Genomic DNA, 27,816 nt, shown 5'->3' with positions numbered 1-27,816 from the left:
CATCGTGAATTTCTGGTGGTCACCGCGACGCCCACTCAGGCCTTGCGCACCTTGTCGTACACAGGCTCACCCTCAGCAACATCCACACCCTCCTTGACAACGCGCTTCACGGCCTCGTCAATGTTCTCCTGACCATCAAGCAGGTCGATCCACGACGTCTTGAGGCCCTCGGCGTCCACGAGGCGCGCCGTCACTTCGGCGACCGTCCTGCGCGACACCTCGCCCTTGGCACCGCCCGTCCGCCCCAACTCGATGCCGCCAACGTCCCCCTCGGTCAGCGTGCCGGGCCGCAGGCTGACGGCGGCGAAGTCACGGCGCGTGCTGCCGGCCTCGTAGAGGACCTCGTCGGCGGCGACCTTGGCGTCGTAGTAGGCGGCCAGTGTCGTGTTGACCTTTTGGGCGTCGCCCCAGGCCGCGGCGTCCCACCACGCGGGCTGCGCGCGGCGCGAGGCGAGGTACGAGATGAGGATGAACTTTTCAATCGAGGGCGTTGCGGCGGCGGCGCGCAGGAAGTGCGTGGCTGCGTCACGGTCGATGATACGGGTCTGTCTCGTTAGCATTGCCTGACTTTGTCTTTTTGATGTTTTTGTTTATTGATTCCAAAAGGCGAGAGAGAAAAGGGAAGAGAGGCAGAAAACGTACTCGGTCGGCGGCGCCCTTGCCGCCGGCGCCGGCGCTGAAGACGACCGCGTCGGGCTTCACCTCGGACAGGATGGCCTGGGCGCGGTCCTGGGACGTGACATCCTCCAGGGACCGGATCAGCACGTTGAGGGTGCCCCTGCCGTCGGCGGGGGCGAGGCCGCGGATGGTCGGCGCCTGGTCGTCGGCGCGGATGACGCTCGTGACCGTGTGCGCGGCCCGCAGCAGGAGGGGCGTCAGGTGCTGGGCGATTTTGCCGTGGCCGCCGAGGATGAGGACGTGGGGCATGGTGGGCGAGGATGTCTTTTGGTGTGTGGACTGCTTTCTTTGTCGCCGCATCCGGATTCGAATGGGCAAAGATGTAATAGGATGTCGCCTAAGGTGGTGGTGATAGTGAAGCTGCTTGTGCGATCGGGTTGTCAGGCGAATTGATGCAACCTTCAGCGAGACTGTGAAAGAAGACGATTTATACGGCCTCGTCAGGCCTCACGCAACACGCCATTCTTCGCACGTCACGGCGCGGGGGACGGTGACGTCAATTGATCCAAGACGTGCTCGCTCGTCCGGGCGTTTCATCATCAATACGAACAGTCAAGCACCGCTGTTTAGTAATAATAAGCTTCGCTGGGGGGGGGCATTTGTGTTTGCTTCTCTGCTTCCGGCGTATGGGGAGGGGCCACCAGCATGTCCGATCGGGGATAAGCGTCGCTGGGCTGTGTGGACTGTGGGTGCTGAAATCGGGTGATGGGGTTACATGTAGACATGGTACTCAAAAAGGACGAGGATATTCCCATTCTTGGGAAGGGGTGTGGTGACCTTGATGGAACCATCCATCTGGGCGCGCGAGTCGCGGCGGCAGAGAATTCTTGTTCTTCATTCCTTGGTAGAGGGTCGCGAATGACTCGAGATGAAGTAAAATGAGATCAATTGGATCAAAAGATGCGCTCACACACCGTGGTATCATCTGCCGAACAGGCCACAGGGGGGGTCCTGAAGGTAAGGTTAAGATAGGAAACAAAGGCCGTGAAAATGGCACCCCGAGACTCCACCTCCGATGGGCTCCTACAGCCCTCTTCGTGCCATAATGCCAAACACATATATACACACTCCCGACGACCACGAGTCCTGTTCATTCCGTCATGCCCGTTATGACGCATGACGGGTGTGTCCCTCGTTGGCAAACGAAACTGAATTACTAAAAAAAGATTCATATCGGCACTTGCGTATAGAGCCGATACATCGCGTCGTAGGGCCTATGTCCTCGGAAAGCCGCCGCCGGTGGCCTCGCAAGCGCGGCATCGTCTTTGTCCTGCGGCACGTAGTGAACCTTGCACAGCGGACAAGTGTCGTGCTTGTTGAGGAACCACTGCGTGATGCATTCGGAGTGGTAAATGTGGCGACACGGCAGGGTGCGAATCAGATCGCTGTCCTCGAGTGTTTCCAGGCACACCACACTGAAAGAACGTCCCGTCAGCACTGGGACCTTTGAAGAAAAACCCTTTCTTTCTGGCCAGCAGGATGCAAGTCATGAAGACCGAGAGACAAAGAAGGCCGGGAGGGGGAAAGACGTACCAAACGACATAGGAGCTGGCTCTGGCAACGCCCTTGACCGCATCGTCGTCCCTCTCCTCATCAGGCTCACTCACACACTCGCCCTCGCCTTCGCCCTCATACTCGGCGAGCCAGGCCTTGTATGTCGTGATGGGCGCCGACTTGTCGAGCTGCGCAACCTTGCGCGCTATGGCCTCCAAGGCCACGGCCGGGATCGCCGGTGCCGGGGTCCGGGGTGAGGCGGGGCCGTTGCCGGGGCCACGGGCGTGCGCGTGAGCGTGAGCGAGCGCTTCCGCATCCGGCGAGTTGGGTCGTGTTGGCGAGAAACCAGGGATCATGACCCGGCGCGCGACCCAACAGCTGCGAAACCGTAAGCCCCACGATTTCCTGTGGGCGTGAAAGAAAAAAATTGGTTCAGTAAAAGAAATCTCTCCCAGAGTACGCACATGCAGAAAAACAGCAGAATGAGGCCCGTCAGGGCGCCGAAGAGGATGAAGATGGAAATCCAGATCGGCGCGCGCTTCTCCCCCGAGGGGGCCGGATCAGAGGTCGGGTCGGCAGTGGCGCTGGCGCCGGCGCTTGTGACAGTGACATACCTGAACGTCGTTGTTGCCGAGATGGCCATGATGCTTGGCACCACGTCGAAGGACGAGTCGTAGGATACGCTGATTGCTGCCTTTTTTTCTTCTTCTTCTTCTCGGCCCTTGGCTCCGTTTCGCCCCAGATCTGTGGGACTTGCTTTTTTTGTTGGTGATTGGCGAACACACCTTTCGTAGGTTCGTCGCCTAGTTGGGCCAACCTGCCCAAAGCTGTCTGCCGGAGGGCGACTTTTGATAGAACCGAGGAGCAGTGAGCGATGCTCAAGCTGTTTGTCGTCTGGCGGAAAGGTGACCAGCCAACCGTGTGGCGATTCGCGTCACCGAGAATCAAGACACCACGCCTCCCGTCGCTGAGGGGACATGGACCTGGGCGGGCAATTCTCTCGGTCAGGTGACGGTGGCGGCGACGGACGGGGAACCCACGTTTTGTTTTTCTTCTCTTTCGGCGGCCATGCAATGTCCACGCGGACGCACAAGATGCAATCGACGGTTCGAAGGCTCGGCTTGAGATCTTAGAAGGATGAAAATAAAATAAAAAGAAATAAAGTGACACAAACGAGCATCCTCTGGAAAGAAATCACTCTGCTTCGTCGCGGACGCCCGCCGGGCTTTGTACGACTGAAAAGACGGGATCACTACAGGGGGAGAGCCTGTGGCACAGGAGGGCAGGTCCGAGCCATGATTGGTAGGGTCCCATCGTGACCCTCGACCCTCCTCCTAGCTTGCAGGAATGCGATGGTCAAAGAGGGTGTGGACGGGCGGCGGGCCCCCTCGAATACGATCAGCTGTTGTCTTGATTGAGTTTGGCTCTGGCGGACGGTGGACGGTGGAGCAGACCGAGGGATGGATGGGTGTGGGCGCGTCAGTGAGGTGGGATTGGAGGATGGGCGTGTGTTTGGTGAAGGGAGGGGGGGGCTAGGTAACGCCCGCGCTCTATCTAGGCTATATGGCTTGCATGCTGGGTCGTCGTGATAAGCTGGAGAGAAGAGAGAGAGAGAGAGAGAGAGAGAGAGAGAGAAGCGAAGGGGGTCTGTGCCAGGACGCTCAGATCAATGTGAGGGGAGAGGTTTGGCCCGGTTGTGTGACATGTTGGCTACGTAGCTGTCGGTTGTCTGTCAATGTTTGACGTCTCGAGACCGTCGCACGCCTGGCGTAACTAACCCCAGAAACCGATCGTCGCGTGGGCGAAATGACAGCGCCGAAACGACGATCTGCACGCTATCGAAGCGTCTGGACTTGCGGATTGGATTGCTGACTCAATGCACGAGCATCCTGTGGTCGTTGGGCCAGTGCTCGCTCGCATGCCGCCATTGGGGACTGGTCGTATCTTCACATCCAGCCAATCATCGAATCCAAACGGCCTTCGAGTTCATTGAGATGTAAATATATACAGTCAAGAATTAGGACCAAGGCCAGAGTTCAGACAGCATTGGGATCATGATGGTTTGAGGTTACTTGCGGTTAGATATGTTTCTGAGGCTCATGTACGTACTCCACTAAGTTGTGAAAGCGGGCACCTCAGGATCATACGCTTGAAGATCCCACGCTCTCACAGAGTGACTTTGTCTCTGCAAGAAAGAAAATCGAGATACGTGCTCATAACTCACGGTATTTATTTTTGAAGCTCTTCAGGCTCATACTTGTATTGATAATCATGGATTCAACGTGTTTTTTTGAAAATCCTCTCGCTCGTGAGCCTTCCGGTGTAAAATGTCACTCTCACGCTTGGATCTTCGGAAGCTCTCCTGGCAACACGGGAAGATCTGACCTACAGTTCCTTGTCCAATATTCAAGTTCTTTTTCAAATCTTCTTCCTGACCCGCCGTCTCCCACCCTGATAATGTCATCTACAAAACTCTTCTGCCCTATCACTGTCGGTGAGGTCAAACTCAGCCATCGCGCCGTCATGGCTCCGCTGATACGCTTCCAGCAAACGCCGACCACGTGGCTTCCCTTTGATGCATCAGTACTATACGCAGGAGATCTACTGTCACGGCACACTCCTGACTGCCGAGGCGACCTATATCTCACCTGCTCACTGCGGTGGCGAGAGCGCGCCGGGCATGGGGGACGAAGCATAGGTTCAGGGATGGAGGAAATACACCAACGCCGTCCGGGCCAAGGGCTGTTTCATGGTCATCCAGCTGTGTGTTCCGGGGCGCGCAGGTCAGATCGAGGGATATCCTCATTACAGCTCGGGCTCCATCACTATGGATGTGGACCGATGCGGCGGAGTGTTATTTTTCGCACATTGCCCGCGGTCTCGCGGAGCTCAACATATCTCAACTGCACCTCCTTGAGTCGCGGGTCAACAACCACGTCAACTGTGAACAGACGGAGGGCATGTCATTTGCGTTGGACAGCTAGCAAGACCATGGCCTTGTTTCCGTTGCTGGAGAACATGATGGGCCAAGGCCCGTAGTGCCGTTGATGGAGAGCAGCAAGACCGCGATGCCCTCATTGCGTTTGTTCGGTACTTTCTTTCCTCGCCAGACCTGGTATCCCGGCTTCAACACGGTATCGAACCAACCAAATAAGACCGCTCCACGTTCTACACTCCTGCTCAGGCAGAGGGGTCTATCGCCTGCCCCTTTTGCGAGGAGTACTCGGGGTCTTGGATATCGTAGAGTATTGATCCACGGCATCGCAGGGTCTTGCCTGCATCGAAGGGTTCTTCGTTGGCTTCAAGTCGTTGTTCGACCAGAATACTTCAGACCGCCAGCGAAGGCTGTTTGTTCCCTCTTTTATTACTTCCTTTCGCCTGGGATTAGATGAGCGGACAATTTGGACGTTTTGTATTCAGAGGTAATTCATTGACATGCACTCCCCAATCATTATGATTCAACCGACGCCATTGACAAGTATTGATAATGAGCATCATCAAGCTGATTGCTTCAACAGGTCGTCGAAATGCCTTTGATGAAGAACTCCTCAACCAATTCCACCACTCGAGCTCGATCTTGCTCGAAATCTGGTCGAAAATGAACGAGATGGAGCTCGTCAAGGGCTGAAGTTCACCTCATTCTTAGAGAAGGCGGTCTGAACGTCCTGAGCCTCAACAGTAAAGTGCAGAAACACAAGCGCTTTCATCGCAAGCATAGATGGCTCATCATGATCGTGCGCATCCTACCATTCAGAGGACTACGGTGTGTGCAACTACAGCAAAGCTGGTTTTAGTCGTCACACGAATTAATTAACGCATGAGGTCGACCTCCCATGCGACGGAGGATCGTCCCGGCTCGTGGAAGCAATGGCCAGGGGTGTGGCAACCAACACCAGTGATGACCTCATTTCCGTAGCTTCAGAAGCGCGCTGATTGGCACGCTCAAGCATCGCGGCTTCTAGGGGCTGACATCCCCACAAAGCTTCTTTCTTGACCACGGCCGATTCAAGCATCGCGGCGTGGGCGCAGGGTTCTCTGCTGTGCTTGCTGGCAAGGCTGGGAACCCAGCTGACAGAGCAAGATTTCACGATGCTTGTGATCGGGTTGTCATAGTGCAAGCCCACGCACCGCACGTGCAAACAGGGGTGACGCGGGCATGGAGTCATTCAGTTGACCGCCAGATGGCACCCTCACAGGTGGTCGGATTGTGTGGTAAACAAAAGATGGTTGCTACTAGCCTGGACGTGTTGAGCCAGCGTTGGCCGGCGTAATTAGCTAGGACCAGGATGCTGGAATATGATGCGCTACACAGTCATGGCAGTATGCCCTTGGGCATCAAATGTTTCCTGCGAGACAGCCCTCAGCTCTCTCATTTGGTGTTACCGGCTCTTGTTCCCTGTGACCTGTGGGCGTCGCCAGGTTGTTGTTGTGGCTGGCTGCAGTGACACGCTGGCGATGGCTGCTGTCCATCTGCATCGACAACGTTGCCGCGACGAGAGGGAGGCGACTGCCGAGGGATCCGCCCTGTTTGATTTTTGCTGTGAACTGTCTAGACAGAGCTGAGATGAAGCAGACTGGGGATGCACAAGCCCTGGTGAGCTGAGAGCTGATAGTGTCACTGGGGCTTCTTAGGCGAAAGGACGAAGGAGGGAGAAAAAGAAGAGGCTTGGCCTCGTGTGGTATCGTCCCACGTCGGAGCGTTCAAAGGCGTTAATTTGAAGGTAATTAGTGGATGCCTCCGGGGGGGCCAGGGAGGGCCAGGGGCGGCACCTAAAGCCCCTAATGCCTGGTGCCCCACGGGCCTGTGAATCTTGGCACGCGCTTCCTGGGAGGTCGCCCAAGCTGCCAGAGAAGGGCACAGGAAGGGGCAGCCAGCAAACAGTGGATACCAAGCACTGAACCAAGCATCTTCGCCCCCCCCCGGTGGCAGGTAAGCTTAATCCGCCTGGCCACCTAGGTACCTAGGCTGGCCTGTGATGTGCAATGAATTCCGTGGGCTCCACTGCACATTACACTCGCCTACCTTGTAGTCAATGTTGTTGTTCCAGGAGTGCCTGCTTTCCACCGCCCTCCCTTCTATCGAAGACCGCCCCATGCTTCTCTCGGTCGGAGATGGCTAGATGCATTTTGGATCAGAGACATGGCCAGTGAAAAAAAGGGACGAAAACAAGAAAAAGAAGCAGAGACGACCAGAAACGATGACGGCTGCACCATGGCAACGAAACGGCCAGCGGTCCAGGTCCCCCCCCCCCCCCCTCCATCTCCTGCTGGCGCCCACAGAAGCCCACATGCCTATGGCGCCCCCTCGAGCCCCTGCTCCAGTGATGATGAAGGTGGTTACTCCAAAATGAGGCGAGCTTGACCAATGACGCCAAGCATCACGATTGCCAAGGAAACGGAGCAGCACTGCCACATTCACACGGCCGCTACCGTCCCTTCCCTGATCTCATACGATGAAATCACGTTCACCTACCTAGTTTACGTACTCTATAGCATTTGGCTCTTTCCTGCCTCTTGGAAGCTTTCTCTTCTCAATCTCGACCTCTCACACCTTCGCCTTGGGTCTTTCACGAGCGCAATCCTTGCCTCCGCCTACAGTCAATCAGGTATCCGGCACTGAAGTGCGCCTCCTTCCTGCCAACAAAAACAAAATTCACGACCTTCGCATTCGCGCCGAAAGCATCTCGGGCACGCCCAAGATCACCAACACAAGCCTCCGCCGCAAAAGCAACAGACGGCTTGCCTTCAAACGAAGGACATCCCCAAAAGGACCGCGATGCAAACGACCCTCAACATTGATCATCACACCCGGCACTGCCACACTCGTACCACTTCATCGATCATCTCCTAACATCAACACGAACCCGGTTCGCGCCCGACGGCTCCGAAAGGCCCTCGAGCTGTAGAGAGCCGAATCGGCCCTGCTCGATTCTGCCTCGAGTTCTGCCTTGCATACTTCGCCAAGGCAACGAACGATACGTTTCTCCAAGACCTCCAGTCCGCCCCGAGGTACCTTTCGTGCTCGGCTTCATATTCCTCGATTTGACGACCTGGGCCCCCTTCGCCCGACTCGTCTGCATAATACTCAAATCGCCCTTTTCCGTGCCTGCCACGGTCCAGACCATCATGGACAATTCGACCAGCCGCCCAGCTTCGCACCGGCGGCCCCAGACGCCTGCGATCACGGTCGACACCTCGGCCATCAATAATGAACAAGGTACGTTCTTTTTGGAGGAGTCGCAGTGGCGTTGCGTACGCTGCAGCAATGCCTCACACTGGCTGGAGCTCGGAGTTGTGGAAGCTGCCTCAATGGTCAGCAAGCAACACTGCCTCAATCTTCTGAGGAGCGAATGGGGGAAGCCTTTTCAGTGTCCACCTGCCGCACCGACAATCCCTGTCGACCCGGCTTGGCGCGGAAACACGCTTCCCCAGATTCTCTCGATTCAGGCATCATCGCGAGACATCTAACACCCGTCAAGAGCTTGCCAAGTCAAACCCAAGTATTGCACCCACTAACCGCCTGCTTAGAACCATTCCCAGACGTAGAGGACCACTCTCCTACGTCACCGGCCTTCGAGGACACCAACACTCTAGCCGTTCCTACGAGGACATCCCGCGCACAGTCATGGGATTCCAATAAGTCGCATCCTACACAATCCCCTACGACTCCAGGATCCGATCCAGGGGACTCTCTACGCAAACCCTCGGCTGCTGGGGACAGCAATATAACGGGGACCACTAAAGATGGAAAAATCGATCCGTTGAGTCCGGATCCGGGCGAGGAGCAGCTCTACAATGTTGCCAATAATCCTTTCGCCTTCTCACCAGGCCAACTCACCAAGATTATCAACCCAAAGAGTCTTGAAGCATTTGTGGCCCTCGGTGGTCTTCCTGGTCTTGAAAAGGGTCTCCGTACCGACAGAGCGGCTGGCCTCAGTCTCGATGAGGCCACAATCTCGGATCCCATTTCCTTCGAAGATGCTGTAGCGGCAGGCACCGACACAGTGAACCCAAAGAAGGCCGCTCTGGATGTTAATGCTATTGCAAAGGAAGCTGGAAGTCAGCCGGGCGGCTCAGCTGGGAACGACTCTGATGGGAACTTTGGCGACCGGAAGAGGGTGTTCGGCGAGAACCTTCTTCCCGAGAGGAAATCAAAGTCCTTTTTGGAGCTCGCATGGATTGCTCTCCAGGACAAGGTCTTGATCCTTCTGTCGGTTGCTGCTGTCATTTCTCTCGCGCTCGGCCTCTACCAAACTTTCGGCAACAAGCATCACCAGGGCGCCAAAGTCGAGTGGGTCGAAGGCGTTGCCATCGTTGTCGCCATCCTGATTGTCGTTATCGTTGGTGCTGCCAACGATTGGCAAAAGGAGCGCCAGTTCCGGAAACTGAACAAGAAGAAGGAAGACCGCATCGTCAAGGTCATTCGCTCCGGCAAGCCGACCAATCTTTCTATCCACCGTGTCCTCGTGGGTGACGTTATGCTGCTCGAAGCGGGAGACGTCATTCCGGTCGACGGTGTCTACATCGATGGTCATAATGTCAGTTGCGACGAGTCGTCCGCCACGGGCGAGTCGGACCTGATCAAGAAGGTTCCCGCTGCTGCTGTGATGCAGGGCATTCGCGAAGGTAACACGAACATCAAGAAACTCGACCCGTTCCTCATTTCGGGTGCACGAATCCTAGATGGTGTTGGCACGTTTCTCGTCACTGCTGTCGGCCAGAACTCCAGTCACGGTAGGACCATGATGTCTCTGCGCGACGATCCTGGACAGACTCCTCTGCAGCTGAAGCTGAACATTCTTGCTGGTAAGTGCGCTGGTTCTTGCGCTCTGGGCCGACGTCTAACAGGGTACAGGGTACATTGCCAAACTTGGTAGCGCTGCTGGTCTGATTCTCCTCGGTGTCCTCACTATCCAGTTCCTCGCACGTCTCCGTGGGAACGACGACAGTCCCGACGAGAAGGGCCAGACGTTCCTCCAGATTCTCATCACCTCGATCACCATTGTTGTCGTTGCGGTTCCCGAGGGCTTGCCGCTTGCCGTGACTCTCTCACTTGCGTACGCGACAAAGCGAATGACCAAGGAGAACAACCTGGTCCGCCACTTGCAGTCTTGCGAAACTATGGGTAATGCGACGGTCATCTGCTCCGACAAGACCGGCACCTTGACCGAGAACGTCATGACGGTAGTGGCTGGGTCTCTTGGCTCTGGGAGCGTGCGCTTCAACGATCGAGACGACCAAGACGCGGAGGCTACCACCGAACCGACGACGCCTGCAAAGGAGGTGGAGGATGATGCCCGCACATCTAACGGAACCCCATCGACTCTACGCCTTCCGATTGCCAAGCTCTCTTCAAGCCTATCAGACGAATACCGCAAGCTGCTCAAGGAATCTGTCGCTGTGAACACGACTGCCTTTGAGGCCGAGGAGAAGGGAAAGCAGGTCTTTGTCGGCACGAAGACGGAGACAGCTCTCCTCGACTGGGCACGTAAATGCTTCGCTCTCGGTCCTATTGCCGAGGAGCGCTCCAGCTTCCCTACGCAGCAACTACTGCCCTTCAATTCGAAGCGGAAGTGCATGGGTATCGTCATCCGTCTGCCCGAGAACAAGTATCGCCTCTTTATCAAGGGTGCGCCGGAAATCGTATTGGGACAATCCAACAAGGTCATCGCAGACCCTACTTCCTCGCTCGCCCGCGCCAACATGGAGGACCAGCAACGCGAGGACATCAAGCGCACCATTTCCGACTATGCTAAGCAGTCTCTTCGTACCCTGGCACTGGCGTACCGCGACTTTGAGTCGTGGCCTCCCCCAAACTCTCGCAAGGAAGAGGGTACCGACAATGTCGAGTTTAACGACCTGTTCAAGCATCTCAACTGGATCGGTGTTGTTGGTATTCAGGATCCTGTGCGAGGCAACGTCCCTAAGGCTGTGGCACACTGCCACAGTGCCTCCGTGTCCGTGAAGATGGTGACGGGTGACAACATTGAGACTGCCAAAGCTATCGCCCGCGACTGTGGTATTCTTACCGAGGGCGGTCGTGTCATGGAGGGCCTGGAGTTCCGACGCCTCAGCGATCAAGATAGACGCGCCGTGGTTAGGGACCTGCAGGTTTTGGCGCGCTCCAGCCCCGAGGATAAGAGGATTTTGGTCAAGACACTGAAGTCTCTCGGAGACGTCGTCGCTGTCACTGGTGACGGTACCAACGACGCGCCCGCGCTCAAGGCTGCCGACGTTGGTTTCTCCATGGGCATTACGGGAACCGAAGTTGCCAAGGAGGCGTCTGACATTATTCTGATGGACGACAACTTTTCTTCGATTGTCGGTGCCCTCGCTTGGGGCCGAGCCATTAACGACGCCGTCAAGAAGTTTCTCCAGTTCCAGATCACGGTCAACATCACTGCTGTCATTCTCACCTTTGTCTCGGCTGTCGCCAGTGCCGAAGAGGAGGCTGTGCTCAAGGCCATCCAGCTTCTTTGGGTCAACCTCATCATGGACACCTTTGCCGCGCTGGCTCTCGCCACCGACCCCCCGACGGAATCGCAATTGCGTCGGAAGCCGGAAGCCAAGACTGCGCCGCTCATTACGTTGACCATGTGGAAGATGATTATCGGCCAGTCCATTTACCAGTTGATCGTATCCTTTGTGCTGCACTTTGGCGGACCCAGCTTCTTGAAATACCCCAAGGATGAGATGGACGCGCTCGTATTCAACACCTTCGTGTTCATGCAGATCTTCAAGCTCATCAACAGCAGACGTATCGACAACGAGCTGAACATCTTTGAGGGTCTGTCGCGCAACCGCCTCTTCTTGGTCATGTTTGCCATCATGGTGGGCGGCCAGGTTCTCATCGTTTTCGTTGGCAGCGACGCCTTTGTCGTGGTCCCGCTGACCGGACCCCAATGGGGCATCTCGCTTGTGCTCGGCTTCCTCTCGATCCCGATTGGTGTTCTGATCCGTCTGTTCCCCGACTCAATCGTCCGTACGTGCGCCCACTGGGTGGACAGGCACATGCCCAGGATCCCGATGCCTAAGTTCCTCAAGCGCAAGAAGAACAAGTCGGACGAGGAGACACAAAACGGCGTCGGCACAGCGTTCCAGGGTATCCGCGACGATCTGCTCTTCCTCAAGCGAATCCGTGGCGGCCGCATCTACCTTGTTGGCGATGCCATCGTACACCCTGTGGAGGCGGTCCGACGCACGCGCAGCCGCAGCAGGACGGGTGGCTCCAATTCAGAAGACGAACGGTCGTCCATGTCGCCGATGCGATCCGCCATGGGATCGGCGGTCGGTATGCCTGGCATTATCGCTGCCAGCATTGGCGGCCTGTCCCCGATTGAGCGCCAGCCGTCGACGTCCTCGGGCATGAACGACTCGACGCCACTGCAGGAGGAAAAGGGTCGCCGGGACAGCGACGAGAAGGGGACCGGACCAGCGCAGCCGCAGCCAGTGGACAAGGCGCAAGAGTGATTGCCATTGGGTGGTGAGAGGGTGAGAAGGTGACGTGGTGCCACCGCTTCGTTCGTGTGTACATTTTCAGTGGCTTGTATGAAAGTGAAACTGCAAGTTTCGGCCACGGGAACAGGTAACTTTGCTTGTAATAGTAACACATTTACTCCTCATTCACTTTTTTTCTTTCCTGTGTCACTTTCCACTCTTTTTCTTTTCTTTTTCCTTCGTTTTGCTTCAGCAGCAGAAGCAGCAAGTGCGATACCAAACTCCGGGTTTCGTCCTTCGGCACAACACACATCATGAGCGCAGGGTCTGAATCAAGTAGCTACAACGGCGAGAGGGGGAGAGACGGGGGACAACGCAACAACCAATCCCCCTTGGAAAATGGATAGACAATTGATTTTTCTCAGAAAAGCTGGCTCGTTTGTTTGGGAGCGTTTCATGAGCGGTGATCGTGATGTTGTATGACTTCATCAGGTTGCAGTCGGTGTCACTTGCACAGGCACGTGTGCACGATGATCTTTCGTCGCTGTCAGGCTCTGGTGAAAGACGGTGGGCTCTTGTCTGGCTGCCATCCGGCTGTTGGGATTTGCTCTCACGTCACTGGCTCGAGTATGGGCACCAGGCTTTCTCCCTTGTTGCTGGGCGGTTCCTCGTGATGACAGACGAGCGCGCTGGCGGCCCGGCCTTGCTGGGGGTGAAGCTGGGCTCTGTGGGAAAAGGGGGAGGGAGCCTCTGTGGGCGGGTGTTGTTGATCTGTGCGTGGACCTGACTGAGCACGTCCCTGCTGCCGCTGGCTGGTCGGTTCGGTTGCGGAAGGGAGTTTTGTCCCATTCGTGCATGGTGCTAGTTTATCGGACATGCCAGCGTGCGGTATTCCGCTGGCCTCCTGGTCCTCGCGTTCTACTTGGGTCAGGCAGCTTGGAGGTACGGGGCGTTTCGCTAGTGCCGAGGCGGCATTCCAGAGGCTGGTGGGAAACAATTGGGGGGGCCCAGCTGTGAGGTGAAGGAAAGGGGGGCCAGGGTCTGAGGCGCAGAAGGGAGAAACAGACTGTGGTGGTGGTGGGGACTCGTGCGTTCCTGAGGGTGGTGGGCTTGGCCATTTCTGGTGAGGCTTGGACAGTAGAAACGGCGGGCGGCGACGCGGAAACATTCTGGAGTCTGCATTTCGAGGTCGCAAACATGAACCCCGGAGACTCCATCGCGCATGGCAGGTGAGTGCCGAAAGGTCGGTCACTGGGCTTTTTGACGAAAAAGGACGCGCCAAGGGGGCCGTCGTGTTGGTTTGGGAAGGATGGTCAGGGGGTGCTGGGTCCTCTGGCGGAGACTAGGTGGCGATCTTGGAGGCATTCAAGGTACCTCGGCGACTTGGGGCAGGCACCTAAGGTAAGGCAGGCCAAGAGGCAAGGCAGGAGGCAGTGGGACGGGAAGAAAGATTCAGATGGCAGACGACATTGGCTGAAGCCGTGGCAGAAGCATTGGCGCCGCCTCTGGATCTGAAACGGAGGGAGGCCCCCATCAGCGTTCAAGGCGTGGGCCTGGTGTCGAGTCAAGGACGGATGCGGAGTGGATAGGCCCAGGGCGACTGCCGCTGTGCTCGAGACCTGGATCAGGGGTTCAAGGGGCCGGGGTCCCTTAGCCTCAGGGCTCCAGTGCACTGCGGACCACTGCATAGCCAAACAAACGCACGCCGCAGAGCCTCGGGCAGCGCGAGCGCGACGCGGACCCCTGCAGATCACCCCGCAGATCGTGCGTCACTGGCGCCGGGTGCCGACGTCCCACGCCTTCCCAAGTGTCCCAAACGGCGCATACTCTCTTCTCGTGCCTCGCCGTTTAAAGATAGCCAGGCCCTCTCCTACCTTACCCCCCCCCTTCCCTCCTTCCCACATTCCTGTGCTAGGTTTGGAAGGAGACTCTATTGTTTGCGAGGAATTCTCGACGACTTCCTGATTCGACCGATTGAGAGCTGGACTTTCCTTTCGGGTGGCTTGTGAACCGAACCTGCCTCTCCTTTTTTTCCTATTGATATTGAGAAGCCCTTGTCTCCTTCTTCGCACCAGCCATTTCTCTCCCTCCCCCCCCCCATTTTCATCTTTTCCCTGGCGGCGAACGTAGTATGGGATTTGGATCCCTCGTTTTGAACCCTCGACTCGGATTCACGTCCCTCACTTTCGCTCACTCACTCCATCACGCGACGTGATCTCCCACGTCAGACGAGACCTCACACGTCAGACGAGACCTCACACGTCAGACGAGACCTCACACATCAGACGGCATCTCACACATCAGACCCGTCTCACGCATCAGACAGCATCTCATTGAATCAGTATTGCAACACCACCATCTCGAACATTGACGACAGGGTCGGCACATCATCATCACCGTCAAGACACGGCAGCATTATACCCAAAATCTTTTACACGCATCCCGCTTTTCATCATGGCCGATTTCTTCAACGACCTCCTGTCGGGCATTGGCGTGCCCACGCCCACCCTCCTCCCTTTCCCCGGTGCCGACGAGACAACATCGCCCCTCTCGACGCTATCACCCCAGCCCACATCCGTCGATCTCGACGAGCGACCAACAATCACACCCACGAGCTCAGACAGTCCCTCCTCAACACCATCAAGGCCAGCAGATGACGATGCCGCCGACGAAACTTCAATCCCCGGCCTCACAGCCTCCTCAGAGCTCCCTCTCCCCACGTCCCTGACGACTTCAGAAACCGGCATCTCCTCGGACCTACCTTCAGCCATCACCCGCCCGCCAACGACCCTGCTCTCCTCTATCCGCGCAGGCCCCTCGGCATCGACCTCTTCAGAAGAGGAGCTCATCGTCGCGCCCCCACAGCCCACGACCCTCGTCGTCGCCGCACCGACGACCACCCTCCCGCTCGCCATCCCGCCGCCCGCGTCCACCTCGTCGCTGGCCCCGCTGCCCACGGCCGAGGAGGCCAACACGGGCTCTTCCGGCAGCGGCGCCCTCATGCCGGCGCTGCCCATCTCGCTCGGCCTCGTCGCCGGCGTGCTGACCATTGGCGGCCTCATTGGCTGGGCGTACCGCAAGGGCAAGGGCCCGTTTGCCGGCCGCGCGCGGAGGCGCGCCATGATGGAGAAGGAGGACATGGAGGACGGGGAGATTGACCGGCAGCAAAGGCAGAAGTGGGATCCTCGGGTCAGCAGGATGGGCGGGCATGCTGTCAACTTCTAGACGCTCTGCATTTTTAGACGTGTTGGATATAGGCGAGTGGACGGGCAGCTTCCGGCTGCGATTACATCAAAAATGAATACCCCTTTATAATTGTCATCCCTTTGGCACTTTTCTGGACACATACGACATGTGGGAGCTGTGTGTAGAGGCATTCCCGAGTTTGTGGACGCCTTGCAAGACGGGAAAAGAAGCAACCGACAACGAGAGGATGTTTGCGTGCGAGCAATGACGAGAACACGAACAGTGCCTTGGCCAAAGGAGGAGGGCCTACGTTGCCAACACAAAACGTCTGCAGTTTGATGAGGCCTACTTTCGATTTGAACCCCATGAGCCTTGGTCTGCAGTAGAACGCTGCTCTTACTTAGCCACGCTCCATCTCCCCACAGCGCAAGCCAGCGAGTCAAGTCCATGTTCCGAGACCAGCGCCCCTCCTCCTCCTCCACTTCCCGAAATATAGCGTGGGTTGGCAGGTAGTGCAATTTTGTCTGGCGATGTTGTACACCTGGATTTCGCTAGATTACAAGCTGTAATATTCCGGCCACTGCCGAACGACTGCATTGATCACAATGGCTACGGGCAGCCTGCCTCGCTCACGAAGGACCATATTCGTGGCTGAGATGGAGTCTCGCAGGGCAAGCTGCGCCGATCTGCGACATTACTCTCTGTCTCGTGGCCTGGCCATGGATACTGTCCACTTGTTGAAGCACCGAAAGCGTATGCAGTTGGGGATCGCGGCGTGATGGAAGGCCGGATCAAAGGACCGGACTGCGAGAAAGACTGCGGGCACGGCGAGATGCCCAGTTGGGGGTCGAAATGACTGACTACAACGACGACGATGATCCGCACAAACTTTGTCATGAGAAACGACAGACTCAGGTCTGTTCGGAGGCCTGGGTCATGCAGGGTCAGGGTTGAAGGACCAACAGGATTAATGAAACGATTTTCTCCGAACAGCTAAGATACCTAGATAGGCTAAGGGTAGGTCAGCCGTGTAGAACTTTGGGCGGGAGAACAAGATCTGGCCCCCCTCTTTAGACGGATGGCTACTTGTCATGACAACCGCATCAGATCCAAATCCACAGGCTAGACTACCTAGACCACCTGGTTTACCGACGAGGATTGGCCCGCGTCCAACATGCTCAGCCCTCCTTGGCCCACGCTTCAGCTACGCGGCGCCCGTCGCAGCGGCGTCCTCCGCCTCATAGGACACGGCCATGGCCCTGAATTTCCGCGCGGGCGTCCGGGTCTGGAACAACTCGTTGATGCGGCCGTACGTGATGTCCTTGGTCTCGGGGATCTCAAAGAACGAGACGACAAAGCCAACAACGCAGAACCCGGCAAATAATAGCCCGATCTTGCCGCCCAAGTCACCCTGGTCTGCGTTGAACATGTACGGCACGACAAAGTTGAAAGCCCACATCATGAATGCGTTGACCGCGAAGCCCAATCCGAGCGTCTTGGCGCGCAGTCGATCGCTTTGCTCACTCGTACGGGGCTTCGCCCCATACCCATTTACCAGAATTGTATAGATTAGACGAAGAATACTGTTCAGTATCATTCTATTGATATCACTCCAAGTGAAGTTATTCCGAACTACATATTTAACAAAGTCGAATAACGGACTAGCTCTCCACAGGACAAACACCAGAAAGCCTTCAGCCCTACTTGATTGGGGAAGAGAAGAAGACTTCTAGTGAAAGTGAAGCTATTCCCACGTAATGATACATCATGACTAAAGTAGTCCCAACGCCTGATACGCCGTTCACGTGATCCTACACCAGCTCCGTTACCACGCCACACAGAATCTTCAAGTGCCGCCTCCTTTCCGCCACTGCTTCTGGTCCAGTCTGACCAAGCTCAATCAACAGAGCATTCACATCTCGCACTACATCCGTTAGTAAAACAAATGCATACCCTACCAAGGAACAGACAAACACACGACTCATCGTGTTGATATCCTCCAGCGTGTCTGGGAATGAATCAAGAACTTCTCCGGTCCTTAAACTGCGTAAAGGCTCCAAGGCCTGTCCAGGTCCTTTCACCGTTCCATTCAAAGCTCTCGCACGATTGTTGAATGCACTACGCACCAAAAGGGTAAGTATCCAAACCACAAACCAAGACGAGAATCACTTACTCTGCATCAAGCCTGACTTCCAAGGCACCAAACCGGTCTTCCAAAGCATCAAAGCGGCGTTCCAACCGCGTCATTCCCTGCTGCAGACGCTCCAGTGCCGCAAGTATTTGAGTGCCGCCATCAAGAGCCGGAAGATTGGGTAGCAAAGCACTCTGCTCAGCAAGTGTAGTAAAGGCACCCGCAACTTGGCGGAAATCGGGCTGCGCTGTCATCGCGACCGTAAGAAAGACTCCAAAGTGGTGAAGAAGGGTGGAAGTTCAAATAAGGCATCCTCACCTGCCGCGTTACGCATATATCCACTTCACCAAATCACCTGCCGAGCAACGCCCCACTTTCTCCAAAGATGATAAAGAAACAGCCTTACTAAGGCCTGTCCCACACATCTTCTTCCCAACACCACAGTGTCCCAAGACAACATTCCCATTATCCTAAAACTTCTTTGTCCCAAAACTAGCTTGTATAAGATGGCCCATAGTCCGGGTCCAAAGTGCTCCACTCCAATATTAATAAGCACGAAGGAAGGGAACAGCGATAAGGAGCCAAAGGCGACTGAAAGCGGGCAGAGTAGAAGGGGAGTGATAACGACCTAATGAAGAAAGGCGAATGGAGGCCGCAACTTCAGGCTAGGGGCCTCCATCCCCATGGGGTACGCCCCAGAGTCGGGTTACTCTAGTCCTTCGCAATCGTGCAAGTAGATCCAAGTACCAGGTTTCGCCTGCTCAACGACTGAGGTGGGCACCCGATCCCGATGTGGTTGATTTTCCGACACATTCGAGCGGTGCGCAACGGACGGAGAATACTTTGATTGGCTCAGTTGCAGTCTAAGGTTCCGTGGATCATGAATATTGAACAGAACGCATAAGCTACATCGCTTGCTTGAAATATATGCGACCAGGCCATTCGCTGTATAGTTGCAGTAAAGTCGACTGCGGTTTGCGATGTACCTATCATCGTCCCAACACCTCGGCTCCGCAATCAAACCTCAACTCGAGCGCTTAGCGCTCATATCATGCGTGTCATGAGGCAACTGCGGAGCCACGGAACAGGGTTAAGTGTAAGGGCCTGGGACCATGAGAGAGCGTATAAAAGGGACACGGATAGCCAGAATCCATGTGGTTCTAACGCCTACCCGACAATTGGCTGCGGATATCATCTACGGAAGACTTTCATTCTGCTGATCCGCTAGCTTTGGCAACAGGACTGCACTAGGAGGATATGGTTAAGACAAAATCTCAAGTTGTCTATTTGTTCTATGGTGAGCATGTACTCTACCATTGATGATTAGCCCAGCTGCTTGATAGCATTATATTCCTGGCTAGAAGCCTGTAAGTTAGAGGCACCGACCCTGAAAATCTCGAGACGAACTTCTCCTCTTGTCACGAGAGATGTGTAGAATGAGGCACTACAGAATGGCCAACGCGGAAGTTTTTGGCCTCAAAGCACGCCGGTAGAGATGTAGCTCTAAGACATGAACAGGCATGTCGAAGCTAGAAGAATATTGGGTCGAATTGCGTCTCTATTTCCCATTGACGAGGTAGCTGCACTGCACGACTCGCAATGCCGCTCGTGTTTTGCAGAGTTATGCCCCTTTGGTTCCCATACATCCATCCACATGGGTTAGCGACATAAGTGCCTGACCTCCGACTCCCCCGCCGCCATGGCTTCCCAATGGACCCTGCCATGGCACGACCCCTGGGCATCATCACCCTGCCTGCCCTCCACGAGGATCTCTATCACTCCCCTCCCCACGCATTCGTCTCCAGCAAAGACGGCTGCACCCGCGACCCATTCTCCACGACCCCATCGTCGATGCCCCTCCGCGGCCTCGCCGTCGGCGACAAATCCCCATAGCTCACAGGCACATCCGAATCAGCCCCCTCGTCCCCTGCCTCGGGCGCCCCGAGCAGTGGCCGCACAACACCTTCACGACCAGGAGACGAAAGCCCACGCCGTCTGCCCCGCCACCACCACCCGCCGCGACGCGCCCACCATGCATCCCGCCAGGACTCCGCCCCTCGCGCCACAGCCAGTGAAGCGATCTGCATGGCCGCGACGGCGAGCACGATGGCGAGACCGAGCGCGGCGTTGCGTCCGAGGGCGTTGCGCCAGGGTTCGGCGCAGGCGGTCTGGCGGTCGAAGCGGACGCCGCAGCGGCCGGGGTCGACATCGCGGGTCGGGAACGGCCAGGGGCGGTCGCGCGTCGAGCGGTAGCCGCAGCAGTCGAGGGCGTCTTGGATGGCGCGGAGGTGCGGGGCGTCTTTGGCTTGGAAGAGGCGCTGCCAGGTTGAGCCGAGGGCGCAGTCGAGGAGGGGGGCTGACGCGGTGGTGGACTGCAGGAGGAGCGTTGCGAGGGCCGTCGTCAGGATGGCTTGGAGCGACTGCAGGGCCTGGGGCAGGATGCGCTCGACCGGGGAGCGTGTTGTGCGGGCGGCTTGGAGGAGACGCGGCTGAAAGGCGGTGTTGAGGGCCGCGAGGAGGGGGAGGAGGATGGTCGTCAGGGTCAGGTTGGGGGCGATGGGGAGGGAGAGGTTCGCGCTGGTGATGTGGAGGGTGCTGTTCTTGCTCGTCAGGGATACATCTTTATAGCGGGAGAGTTGGTCCTTCGTGGGAAGACGTACATGGCTGCGCCAAGGAGCAGGAGTGTGAGCTATTGCAGAGAGAACGTCAGTCGGGCTGTTCGTTGGTATTATAACCTGCAGGAGGTCACTGTACCAGGGCAAAGGCTACGCCGGGAGGGAACATGGCTCTGTCTGTTTGTAGGCTGAGCTCTGTAGTTGGTATCGAGAGCACATTTGCTTTCTCAAAGATGGAACGCGGGGAAGTCCTTTGCTTTCAAGGTCATATTGATCTCGAAAGCTTTCATTGCCTGCTTGTGCGATTGCCCATCAGCACCATGCATATGCAGCTCTGCTCACCAGAGCTCTGTGCCGCCTCGGGGACATTGATAGGTTCGGGCTCTGCGGGAGGCCGACCGACCCCGCATGCGACTTCGTTTCTGCTGAGCGTTACACGAGGGTGGCGACAAGCGATGAGAGATGTTTGGCGAAGTATTGTGAAGCGTGGAGGGTGTTCCAGAGTGGCTGGCCATTGGTAGCTGTTTTTGGGACGAATGGTTTGGTGTCGATGTGGGAACTGAGTTGATGCTCGTTTATCAGGCAAAGGCGATTCTCAGCCGGAAGTGGATGCTCACATCGTGCTATTGGAAGGAAGCTCCCAATAGAAACCGAGTGAATTCAGGCGTAACATTCGGTACTGTTGCTCATACCAATGTCTGGACTACATGGACAGTAAACTGGATTTTGGCATAATATGTGCCATCTATGATTCTCCAAATCAGTCTACTTTTCAACATCGGTTCGGTGGTGTAGTTGGTTTATCACGTCAGTCTAACACACTGAAGGTCGGGAGTTCGAGCCTCCCCTGAATCATTTTTGCCATTTTGCAGCAAACGCTGCGCAGTCAATCCATCACATCCATAAGAGACCGGCCTTGGACAATTGTAGCGCATATGCTTCACTTGGAGTGCGAGTTGCCCGGCCGAGCGGAGGCGGTCACATGTTGTGTCGACCAAACTCGAGAGGAAGGTGTAGCGCCCAAACCGACTGCCTTACCTTTGCTTTTCACATCTTTGGTCCCTCTGTCATTGCACCTCTCGCTCATGCCTTTCGCCCGATAGTTGCCATGGATCCATCCCGCGCATCGAGTAATCGAACCCTGCAGATTGTACGAGCTGCGTCTGATGGACATTACGGCGTGCTGGCTGCCATATGGTAGGTGCTTGTCACTCATCCCGCTACGCGCGATTGACCAGACACAGCTACAACATTGAGCATCTTACGGCCCTAGTCCGAGCCGCCGAAGCCAAGCGATCACCCCTGATCTTGCTCTTGTTCCCGTCGACCGTCACCCAGCTCCCGACGCTGGCCTGGGCGGCAGCGGCAGCCGTCAAATCGGCGACTGTTCCGCTGTCTCTGCACCTTGATCACGCCCAGGACGAAGAGCAGATCCGCCATGTCGTGGATCAACTCCCCTTTGACTCCATCATGGTCGACATGAGCCATCACGATCATGCCGAAAATCTAGAGAGGACGAAAAATCTCACGCAGATCTGCCACGAGCGCGGCATCGCCGTCGAGGCCGAGAGCGGGCGTATCAACGGTGGCGAAGATGGCATCGCGCACACAGGGAACCTACAAGGTCAGTCGGCGAGGCCTTCGCCTCGTTGTCCAACCGAGCCTCTGACTCTTCCGACACAGCGCTCTTCACGTCCCCCGCACAGGTCGAGGACTTTATCGCTGCAGGCGTTGACCTGCTGGCGCCGAGCGTCGGTAATATCCACGGCGACTATGACGCGCGAGGCCCTCAGCTGGACCTGGACCGATTGGCGGCCACCAACAGGCAGATTGCTGGGCGTGTCATCATGGCACTCCATGGCACGAACGACTTCTCGCCTGATCTGTTGCGCAGGTGCATTCAACATGGCGCCGTCAAGTTGAACGTCAACAAATTGCTGCTTGAAGTATGGAGCGCTCACTTGAAGGTCAACGCGCACAAACCATTGACGCAGCTGATGGATGATGGAATGGCTGTGCTGCAGAACGAGGTCGAGCGGTGGATGGACATTTGCGGCAGTGCTGGGAGGGCGTAAAGCCCGCGAACGATGTTTCCACATTACAGCGACGACATCCCGACGCGCTCCCAACATTGCAGTTTGGGCTCGCCCGGCTCATTGAGATGGTAGTCGTCTTGACTGACAGACAAGCAGCATTTCCTCGTTCCAGACAGCCCTACGGCAATCAGACGAAACATCCATCATCGTGGGACGAAATAATGCTACCGTCTTCAGACCCCTGACACGATGTGGCGCCCCATACCCTGCACGCGACGCGGATTATTGGGCCAGACCCGAGCCCCCGTAACACCATCACCGATGTTGACGGCGCTACAAGTCAACCCTGCATGAAAGCTGAAAATTGAGGGGCTACGACGAAGATGATAAAGATGTTATCGCGACACTCAGACCTAAGAACTCGCGATACAAGCATCGGACTGCAACCAAGCCTGCAATCATCAAATGATGACCAGTCTTTGAAAAGCAAGACAGACCACCTTTGTCAATAAGATTGACTGTGCGTAAATCGTCAATAGCCGTCACCATGGATCATCTACCCAACTTCAAGTACAAGTCCGAGCCATATCCCCGCGTGCCGCTGCTCTCCTCACAGCCCTATGATGGCCTTGAATTCGACGGCTACCAGACTCGCCGCGGCTTCCTACTTACCCCTCTTTACAACCGTGACTTTTCGCAAAAGCCGCGCGAAGAAACCGCCGATTTTCTCCAGACGTGGCTCTTCTATGGGGCCATTCGCGAATTGCTCACCGTGGATGAGCCCCCGGACCTCAGCCTCTTCATCGAGATGGATGACTACGGGTTCCGCGCCTCGACGCGCCACCTTGAACGGCTCATATCAGCATGGGCCGTCAAGATTGAAGCCCTCGCCAAAAAGTCGGTGGAAGAGTGCCGCGCCCAGCTGACCCGTGTCGGCGTCGCCCTCAACACCATCAACAAGATCTACCACAACCTGCTTATCGTCCCCGATAGCCCGCTGCCTTGGGAGGTGACGCTGTCGTTCGGCGTGCTCGGCTGCACCATGGACCACGCGCTCAAAGACATTTTCAACCTCGGCCGCGGCCGCACTTGGGGGCTTGACAGCCTGGCTGCCACGAGAATGGCTGCCGCTGGCTGGTGCCCTCGCGACGTGGCCGTTGCACAGGAGTTCTTGTCAGAGCTTCCCATGTTCTGTGCGAGCTTCATGGAGAGGCGCACTGTGCCATTTGATCACTGGAACTGCTCGAGCGCGACGTGCCTCCTAAACAATATTGACGAGAAGACATATGTGACGCAGCATCGCACGCAAGGCTGTCGGTGCCACATGGTTGGTGTGGATCAGAGCGAGGTGCATCGGATCATTGAAAAGGGGGGCATTCCGGTCATCTGGATCACGAACTCTGGAGTGGATGCATACGGATCGCCCATGCTGGACGTCAAGTTGAAGAACGGCGGGCTTGTGATGAACAGCTACATCGCCATTAGCCATGTGTAAGAGCGATGACCCTCTGTCGGTGGTAGCCTCTTGTTAACACTTGGTAGTTGGTCTGATGGACTCGGAAACCCGCACGCGAACACGCTGCCCCTCTGCCAACTGCAGTCCCTCTATGATCGACTCGTCGACATGAGCTGGAACGAGACGCTCCACGTTCTCAACACGACGGGCCAGGACATTGAGTACAACGGACAGACGGAAAAGAAGATCATCGAAGGCATCGGTAAGGCCTTCAAGTTCATGGCTCCCGGTCTCAAGCGTGTCGTCGATCCGATCCGAGAATACCGCAAGAAACCCCTTGCCATCTGGCTCGACACGTTCTGCGTCCCACTCGGAGGCCACAATAGAAAATTGGCCATTGCGAACATGGCCAAGATCTACTCTACCGCGCACATGACCATCGTCTTGGACTCGGAGCTGCAAGCTCTCGAGGCCAAGGGTTGTCTCGACGAAGAATTGGCCATGCATATTGGGCTGTCGGGCTGGCAGCGACGGGCGTGGACGTTCCAGGAGGGCGCCCTCTCGACACAGTGGCTACGTTTCCTGTTTAGAGATGGGCCAGCGCAGCTGCCGTTGTGGAAGAAGGAAAACCCCGACCAAAGCATCGCCCTGGGCTACACGATGCCAGGCTTCGTGGACGGAATGGAGCGCATGCAGGGCAAAGGCCTCAATCTGATCACCAAGAGGCTCGACGGCAGCCCCCATTATTCCAGGCCAGACGTTCCCAAGAGCCGGCTTGAGGAGATGGAGAGGAACAAGTTCACCTTTGCACTGCAATCGTATACGCTCGAGGAAACGAAGAAATTCTTCATCGGCATGAAGCTCATGTGGAGCGGCACTCACATTTATTCGCACCCCGATGTCCTGGCAACGCGCATCATTGCTATTTGGGAAACGATGCGTTTGCGGGCAACGAGCAAGGAGTCGGACAAGTTCATCTGCTTCGCCATCATGTGTGCGCTCAGCGGCAGTCAGCGGCAGCACTTGCCAGCGCTGTTCTCAGAGGATGAGCATGTTCGCATGCGGCGCTGGGTGCAGTTGCAGAGCATTGTGCCATCGGGGCTGCTCTTCATTCCCGGGCAGAGGTACGACGAGCCAGGCTTCCGCTGGATTCCCATGGGCGTGTACCGCGAGCCACTTGTGGACGACGAGTACGCCGAGCGCGAGAGCGAGGCTGAGGGCGGCGCTCTGCTGTTCTCCAAGCCCGGTTGGATCATGGACGATGCGCCGGTTCGCTGCCTGCAAGACGGAATGTTTGTAGTCTCGGACTCGGTGACAAGCTTGCGATACACCGTTGAGCAGATCGACGCCCCGTCCAAGTCATCATCCTTTGCTCTGGTGCAGGGCGAGGCGATGGCTGTCATACTCATGTGCCGGGTCGGCGAGCGTCCGCCGGAGGAGGGCGACAACATTAAAGAATTAGGCGCGTTGCTGAGAAGTGTCTCGCAGACGCCGTCCCGCATCCGCGGTGATTTTGTCTGCCGCGTTCGGGTTGGTTTGTGTATCGAGAGCGAAGGCCAGTCTAGTGCTGCTCCCGTACCTGGAAGAACGATTTACGGAAGCCAGAAGTGGATACTTGGGTGATCGTGTGGGCGATTATTGCACTTGTCTGATTTGATGATGAAGGGTAGGGAAGCCTCGAGGTTCACAAGTTCAGCTACGGCTATGGAATTCAATCGAGTTATCGCGGCCTCCTCTATACTTGAAGCGCCTCGTATAGCCAGAATATGCCCCGATACACATGGCAAGCACTGGAGTGCCACTCCATCGTACACTTCCAAGTCGAAAAAGGGCACGTTGCGTCGTTCTCGACGCTGGGTCTGTCGCTTGTGCCCAGCCCAGTTCAGCTCATGGTTCAGCTGACGGCGCCGCCACCACCGAAAACCCCTGACCCATGTCTCTAACACGTCTGCCCTTGGAGCTCGGAACGGGTCGCTCAGAGCTAGTGATTCGGTGGTGAGCGCTAGCTATTATCTGGCCATCTACGACCTGGGCCGCTGTAAGCGCCGACTGATCGGCTGAATCGTGCGATGTGTCTGCCTGAGATTTTCCAACGACGCGAATGCGCTGAACATAACCCTTACGTCTCATGCTAAACGGCGAAATTTCACTCTGGCGAGCATCATCAACCGGCAGCTGTTGACGCTGGCTGTCTCGTTTCAAGCTCGCAATGCCGCCTAGGCTGCCTTCAATTGCATCGCGCGACTTCTCAACAGCGGCGACATCGAATGAGTTTAGAGACCAGTGGACGAGACCTGGCGATGTCTTCAGTGTACTTCTCCTCCTCGGTGGTGAGATCGTCGCTCGCGCCCTGGCTCAACTTGCCGGGCGTGGAGTGGCGCCTGTCACCTTCTCTTTCGGTATGCTCATTGCCCCTTACTTGTTCCGGCGGTCCGTCACAACGGCTCACACCGACATGAAGGATGGGTAGCGTATTCGCTGTCGGCACTGACCTCCGCCGTCGGCGAGAACAAGCTCATGCCCCAGGCGCCAGACTGCCAGTGCATCGTCATGAACGGCAAGACGGGCATCCAGATGGAGAACTCAAGTTGGATCATCGGCAGGATGGTGCGCGACTTTGAGACGTGGTGCCACCCGGGCACCAGGGCCAAGACGAACGAAGTCCTCGATGAGCGATGGCTCGAGATCAAGGTCAAGGACGGCCAGGCCCCACGCCCCATCCGCGGCGGGCTCATCGTCTCCGTCTACCGCCCGAGCACCGAGCGCAAGCCCGGCCTGCCCGAGCCCGACCTCGTCTACTGGAGCGGCTTCGTCACCATGGCGCTCCAGCTCGGCCTCGCCGCCGTGCCGCTCGCCGTGTCCGGCCACTGGGGCATCCTCCTCATCACGGCGTGCGGCACGCTGCTCGCGCTGCTGACGGGCCTGCTGCCGCAGTGGCGGCTCGAGAAGTGGGCGTGCCGCATGAGCTCGCGCGATGCCTATGTCCTGACGCGCGGCAACGGCGCCCAGCACGCTATTGTCATCCTCGGCAACGGCCACGGCATGAACCTCGCCGACCTGGCCGCCGGCCAGAACAACCTCGACACGTCGGCCCACCACTGGACGCGGGGCTCCGTGCTCGCCCTCGCCATCCTGTGGATCCTCCTGCTCATCACTGCCGCCGGCATCAGGGACGACACCTGGTTCCTGCTCGGCATTGGGGGCCTGGGCATCCTACAGAACGTCTTCGTCGCCGGCTGGACGCGCCGCCCGGAGCATTTTGGGGTGCCCCTCGATTTCGTCGAGGCCATCGGCAAGACAAAGGTCATGCGGACACTGTTTGAGGTCGAGGAGCGGTACCCGGGCCTCGGCCGTGTTATGAGGGATGAGTTTTTCCCAGGGGCGCTTCTGCCGGAGGAGACCCTACGCTGGCAAGAGTTCGAGAAGACCAAGGCCGAAGGCTCGAACAGCAGCAACTCTCAGTCTCTGCTTGATGTGTCTAGGCAAGAACCGCCGGTGCCAGTCCAGGACAGCACACGAGGGACGAGTTGATGGGAAAGCAGTTGTTCACATTAGGACCGCATAGTATTCTCTTATGATCAGGTAAAACTTGGCCATCTCTCTATGAAAACGATCTCCTATATGACATGTGCAAAAAAGGGACCAGGCCTTGGTTGGAAAAATAAGGGGGTATCTGTGCAGAATGTAAGCGCCTTTGCGCGCGGCAGGGCCATTCCTATCTTCGACTTTCGCCGTCATGGCATGAAACTTTCCCACAGTCTCTCTGCCCCCGTTACCACTACC

At 56.7% G+C, this 27,816-nt stretch overlaps 9 protein-coding genes and 1 non-coding gene across 10 annotated transcripts; 6 read left to right on the top strand and 4 right to left on the bottom strand.

Moving 5' to 3' along the window:
* Window positions 1-35: 35 nt before the first annotated feature.
* Window positions 36-927, bottom strand: D7B24_005556 (uncharacterized protein; the record flags this gene model as incomplete). The annotated part of the gene is made up of 2 exons (XM_028639706.1): window positions 36-545; window positions 643-927. 2 exons carry the CDS (start codon window positions 925-927, stop codon window positions 36-38), a joined length of 795 nt encoding a protein of 264 aa, XP_028495921.1.
* A 919-nt stretch (window positions 928-1,846) lies between these two features.
* Window positions 1,847-2,815, bottom strand: D7B24_005555 (uncharacterized protein; the record flags this gene model as incomplete). The annotated part of the gene is made up of 3 exons (XM_028639705.1): window positions 1,847-2,093; window positions 2,212-2,550; window positions 2,637-2,815. 3 exons carry the CDS (start codon window positions 2,813-2,815, stop codon window positions 1,847-1,849), a joined length of 765 nt encoding a protein of 254 aa, XP_028495920.1.
* Window positions 2,816-8,298: 5,483 nt separating this feature from the next.
* PMC1_2 (plasma membrane calcium) lies at window positions 8,299-12,642 on the top strand (the record flags this gene model as incomplete). Its single annotated transcript, XM_028639704.1, has 3 exons — window positions 8,299-8,389; window positions 8,701-9,978; window positions 10,028-12,642. The coding sequence occupies 3 exons, from the start codon at window positions 8,299-8,301 to the stop codon at window positions 12,640-12,642; spliced, it is 3,984 nt and encodes a 1,327-aa protein (XP_028495919.1).
* A 2,421-nt stretch (window positions 12,643-15,063) lies between these two features.
* D7B24_005553 (uncharacterized protein) lies at window positions 15,064-15,834 on the top strand (the record flags this gene model as incomplete). Its single annotated transcript, XM_028639703.1, has 1 exon — window positions 15,064-15,834. The coding sequence occupies one exon, from the start codon at window positions 15,064-15,066 to the stop codon at window positions 15,832-15,834; it is 771 nt and encodes a 256-aa protein (XP_028495918.1).
* A 1,165-nt stretch (window positions 15,835-16,999) lies between these two features.
* Window positions 17,000-18,180, bottom strand: D7B24_005552 (uncharacterized protein; the record flags this gene model as incomplete). The annotated part of the gene is made up of 2 exons (XM_028639702.1): window positions 17,000-17,309; window positions 17,969-18,180. 2 exons carry the CDS (start codon window positions 18,178-18,180, stop codon window positions 17,000-17,002), a joined length of 522 nt encoding a protein of 173 aa, XP_028495917.1.
* A 1,521-nt stretch (window positions 18,181-19,701) lies between these two features.
* D7B24_005551 (uncharacterized protein) lies at window positions 19,702-20,710 on the bottom strand (the record flags this gene model as incomplete). The annotated part of the gene is made up of 3 exons (XM_028639701.1): window positions 19,702-20,521; window positions 20,587-20,615; window positions 20,681-20,710. 3 exons carry the CDS (start codon window positions 20,708-20,710, stop codon window positions 19,702-19,704), a joined length of 879 nt encoding a protein of 292 aa, XP_028495916.1.
* Window positions 20,711-21,321: 611 nt separating this feature from the next.
* D7B24_005550 lies at window positions 21,322-21,396 on the top strand. Its single transcript has one exon. It is a non-coding gene; the product is annotated as a tRNA-Val (tRNA).
* A 253-nt stretch (window positions 21,397-21,649) lies between these two features.
* Window positions 21,650-22,616, top strand: D7B24_005549 (uncharacterized protein; the record flags this gene model as incomplete). Its single annotated transcript, XM_028639700.1, has 3 exons — window positions 21,650-21,738; window positions 21,786-22,165; window positions 22,225-22,616. 3 exons carry the CDS (start codon window positions 21,650-21,652, stop codon window positions 22,614-22,616), a joined length of 861 nt encoding a protein of 286 aa, XP_028495915.1.
* Window positions 22,617-23,124: 508 nt separating this feature from the next.
* Window positions 23,125-25,656, top strand: D7B24_005548 (uncharacterized protein; the record flags this gene model as incomplete). The annotated part of the gene is made up of 2 exons (XM_028639699.1): window positions 23,125-24,068; window positions 24,120-25,656. The coding sequence occupies 2 exons, from the start codon at window positions 23,125-23,127 to the stop codon at window positions 25,654-25,656; spliced, it is 2,481 nt and encodes an 826-aa protein (XP_028495914.1).
* A 586-nt stretch (window positions 25,657-26,242) lies between these two features.
* Window positions 26,243-27,564, top strand: D7B24_005547 (uncharacterized protein; the record flags this gene model as incomplete). Its single annotated transcript, XM_028639698.1, has 2 exons — window positions 26,243-26,432; window positions 26,495-27,564. The coding sequence occupies 2 exons, from the start codon at window positions 26,243-26,245 to the stop codon at window positions 27,562-27,564; spliced, it is 1,260 nt and encodes a 419-aa protein (XP_028495913.1).
* Window positions 27,565-27,816: the final 252 nt, after the last annotated feature.

The sequence above is a fragment of the Verticillium nonalfalfae genome (assembly GCF_003724135.2).
Source record: "Verticillium nonalfalfae strain VnAa140/NRRL 66861 chromosome Unknown scaffold_35, whole genome shotgun sequence".
In the NCBI taxonomy this organism is placed as follows: domain Eukaryota; kingdom Fungi; phylum Ascomycota; class Sordariomycetes; order Glomerellales; family Plectosphaerellaceae; genus Verticillium; species Verticillium nonalfalfae.
This window is presented reverse-complemented; position numbering and strand designations above follow the sequence as displayed.